Source organism: Prenolepis imparis, unplaced genomic scaffold (assembly GCF_030444845.1).
Source record: "Prenolepis imparis isolate NDT839.2.m4 unplaced genomic scaffold, iyPreImpa1.0 SCAF_319, whole genome shotgun sequence".
Classification (NCBI taxonomy): domain Eukaryota; kingdom Metazoa; phylum Arthropoda; class Insecta; order Hymenoptera; family Formicidae; genus Prenolepis; species Prenolepis imparis.
In genome coordinates, this window is record NW_028141477.1 from 11,294 (window position 1) to 14,033 (window position 2,740).

Consider the following 2,740-nt stretch of genomic DNA (forward strand, 5'->3'; position numbering starts at 1 on the left):
TTGTCATAAATAAAATTAAAAAAAAAATACTGTTGCGCTGACAAATAATATCTTCAAAAAAATCCAGAACTTTGGATTGTGTCGATTATAAGTAATTGTCCATTATTATTATTAACTTGTTCGAGATCAGCTAGAGATGTACTTGGTGATAGTCTGTAATATACAATGGACAGTGAGCATATCAACATATCGTTTTGTTGAAATTTATATTTTATGTGGCACAAATTGAGCGTTATATTATATATCTTGCGCAACACTGATTTATGAAATCTATTTTTTTTGCGGACACACACATGGGAAAGAGAAGATATATATATATATATATTTATTGAGTTGTATAATTTACATATGTTAAATTATATCAGAGAATACATAGATATATATTAAACCAAATTATAAACTATTATATGTAAATAAACCATACGTTAACGAAATCAATAGGAATATTTAGAATAGAATTAATGTTATTTTCTACATTCTTTTTACAAACATTTACAATTCTATGTGATCATTTTCATATATAAACGTATATATTAATTTATTTAGGGGTAATACTTCGATATTATTATTGACAAAAATATCGAAGTATTATACCCTAAATAAATTAATATCGATACTTAGTGGAATAATCTTTTGGTGAAACCACCAAACCTCGACCTTTTCGAGCACCTCGATAAACAGTTTCAAAAATATCTATCATCTCCTGCTTATCTTCCAGTAACCAGTTTATCTTGTTGTTGTTACCGGTGCCCAAATCTATCATAATATGTTTGTTCCTGAAGAAAAACATCACCGTACATGGATCATACAGTTCATACCTATAAAAAATATATTATCAATTATTACATCATACATTACATTTTATACATCATTATTATCATTATTATTATTATTACAATTCATTTTGATTAAGATTAATTAATGAATAACCTCTTTTCTTTAATTATTCTAAATTACTGCGCCATTGCTAAATCTTTAAATTGGCTGTTCAACAAGACATGCTCGGAGGATATCCTGATCCTAACCGATTCGCTTAGTTCCATCCGTAGCTTAAAAAACAACAGTCTCAACGTGTATACTAATCTTTACATTAGGGAAATTAGAAATTACGTAGATAAATTCAATAAGCTGGCTACAAGAAAGGGAAGAAGAATAGTACTGGCATGGATCCCTGCTCACAGAGGTATTTACGGAAACGAAATTGCGGATGGATTGGCAAAGGAGGCGAGCACATACGCACACACTGACCAGCTTGCTGTCCCTATTAACGACCTTAAAACAAAATTTAGAGAAGAAATGCATTTAAGAACTAAAAGCGAAATTAGATACCAATTTAATTTTAAAGGCGTACACTATTATAGAAATTTTTATAATGAAGAAACTAGATATCAGTGGTTCGTTGGAGTTAATCAACCTCGACAATATACCGTCACAATAAACAGACTTAGAGCAAATCACTACAATTTAAACGAATCATTGTGTAGAGTAGGCTACATAAAGTCACCAAGGTGTGAATGCGGCTATCATCAGGAGGATATTAATCACATGATATTTCAATGTAGTATTTTTGACGAATATAGAGTGGACCTGAAATACAACCTTAGCAAGGTCGGTGCCAGTGGTCCTGACTGCGTATGGAATTGGCTTCGAAATGAGGAAACGAGAGCACTCAGGATTGTGATAAACTTCATCTCAAGGACGGGTAGAATTGTATAAATTGTTGAATTGTTATTTGTTCTAGACGTATCCCTTCTCGCGGACGTGACAAGGGATCAAATTTAGAGATAATAGAATTAGTCATATTGTATATGTGCGAGATTTGCTGTTTAGGCTGGAAGCACGCCTCTTATCACCAAAGGTTAAAAAAAAAAAAAAAAAAAAAAAATTATTCTAAATTACTCTTTATTTTATTTCAAATTTTCCTTTAATTAAATTTAAAATAACCTAAATAATATTTATATTGCTTATATTGTAGACGTTATATTATTTATATTTAAAACAACTAATTTGTTGTAAATTAGTTATAATCGTCGCTTCACAAAATGAATTGTTGGTCATATAGCTAAATTCATACGTACATTTTATTAAAATCTGGTACTTTTGTAATCTCGACCACGTAAATAACAGCAAAATTTTGAACCATTTCTGCAATATTATAGAGTACTTCATCCATTTTCATGCACATTGGATCTCAATCGTGCCCAAAGCGAATAACCTAAGAAAAATGTTATTTTACTATTTTATCAATATTTTATATATTTTAAATGTCATTTTTCAATTTTACACGCGTGCAAATTCTTGAATTAATCTTTGTGTTGCAAAAATTCTCTATTTCTCTATCGAATAATTTTAAAAAATATATATCACGTTAGAAAAACTCACCACGACTCTATCTTCTTCCGACAGAATGGCTTGATCGACTTGATAACCGTTTTCCAAATGCGTTAGCATGTAAGACATTTTGAAATATTTTATATATATGTAAATGCGTAAAATTCAGGTATCCCCAAGTGTAAGGAACGTCGAGCGGGTTAGGCACAGGCCAGCCAAGGAAAACCAAGTCAAGTCGAGTTCAATACGTACTTAGACTTCGTCTATTTAACACGAAACGTCTCACTGATGCAACAGACGCTTACTTAATCTTTATCTTAACGCGTACGACCGTAATTTCGTCTTTTCTGCTTCACTACCGGAACACGAACACGAGTCCCCTGTACTTGCACACGCCACACGCCGCCAG

At 31.5% G+C, this 2,740-nt stretch overlaps 1 protein-coding gene across 1 annotated transcript; it reads right to left on the minus strand.

Moving 5' to 3' along the window:
* Positions 1–604: 604 nt before the first annotated feature.
* LOC145948285 (thioredoxin-like protein 4A) lies at positions 605–2,475 on the minus strand. The gene is given in 3 exon segments (XM_083058007.1): positions 605–818; positions 2,079–2,215; positions 2,383–2,475. Coding segments are annotated over 3 exon segments (429 nt in total). The 5' UTR covers positions 2,461–2,475.
* Between the last annotated feature and the right edge of the window lie 265 nt (positions 2,476–2,740).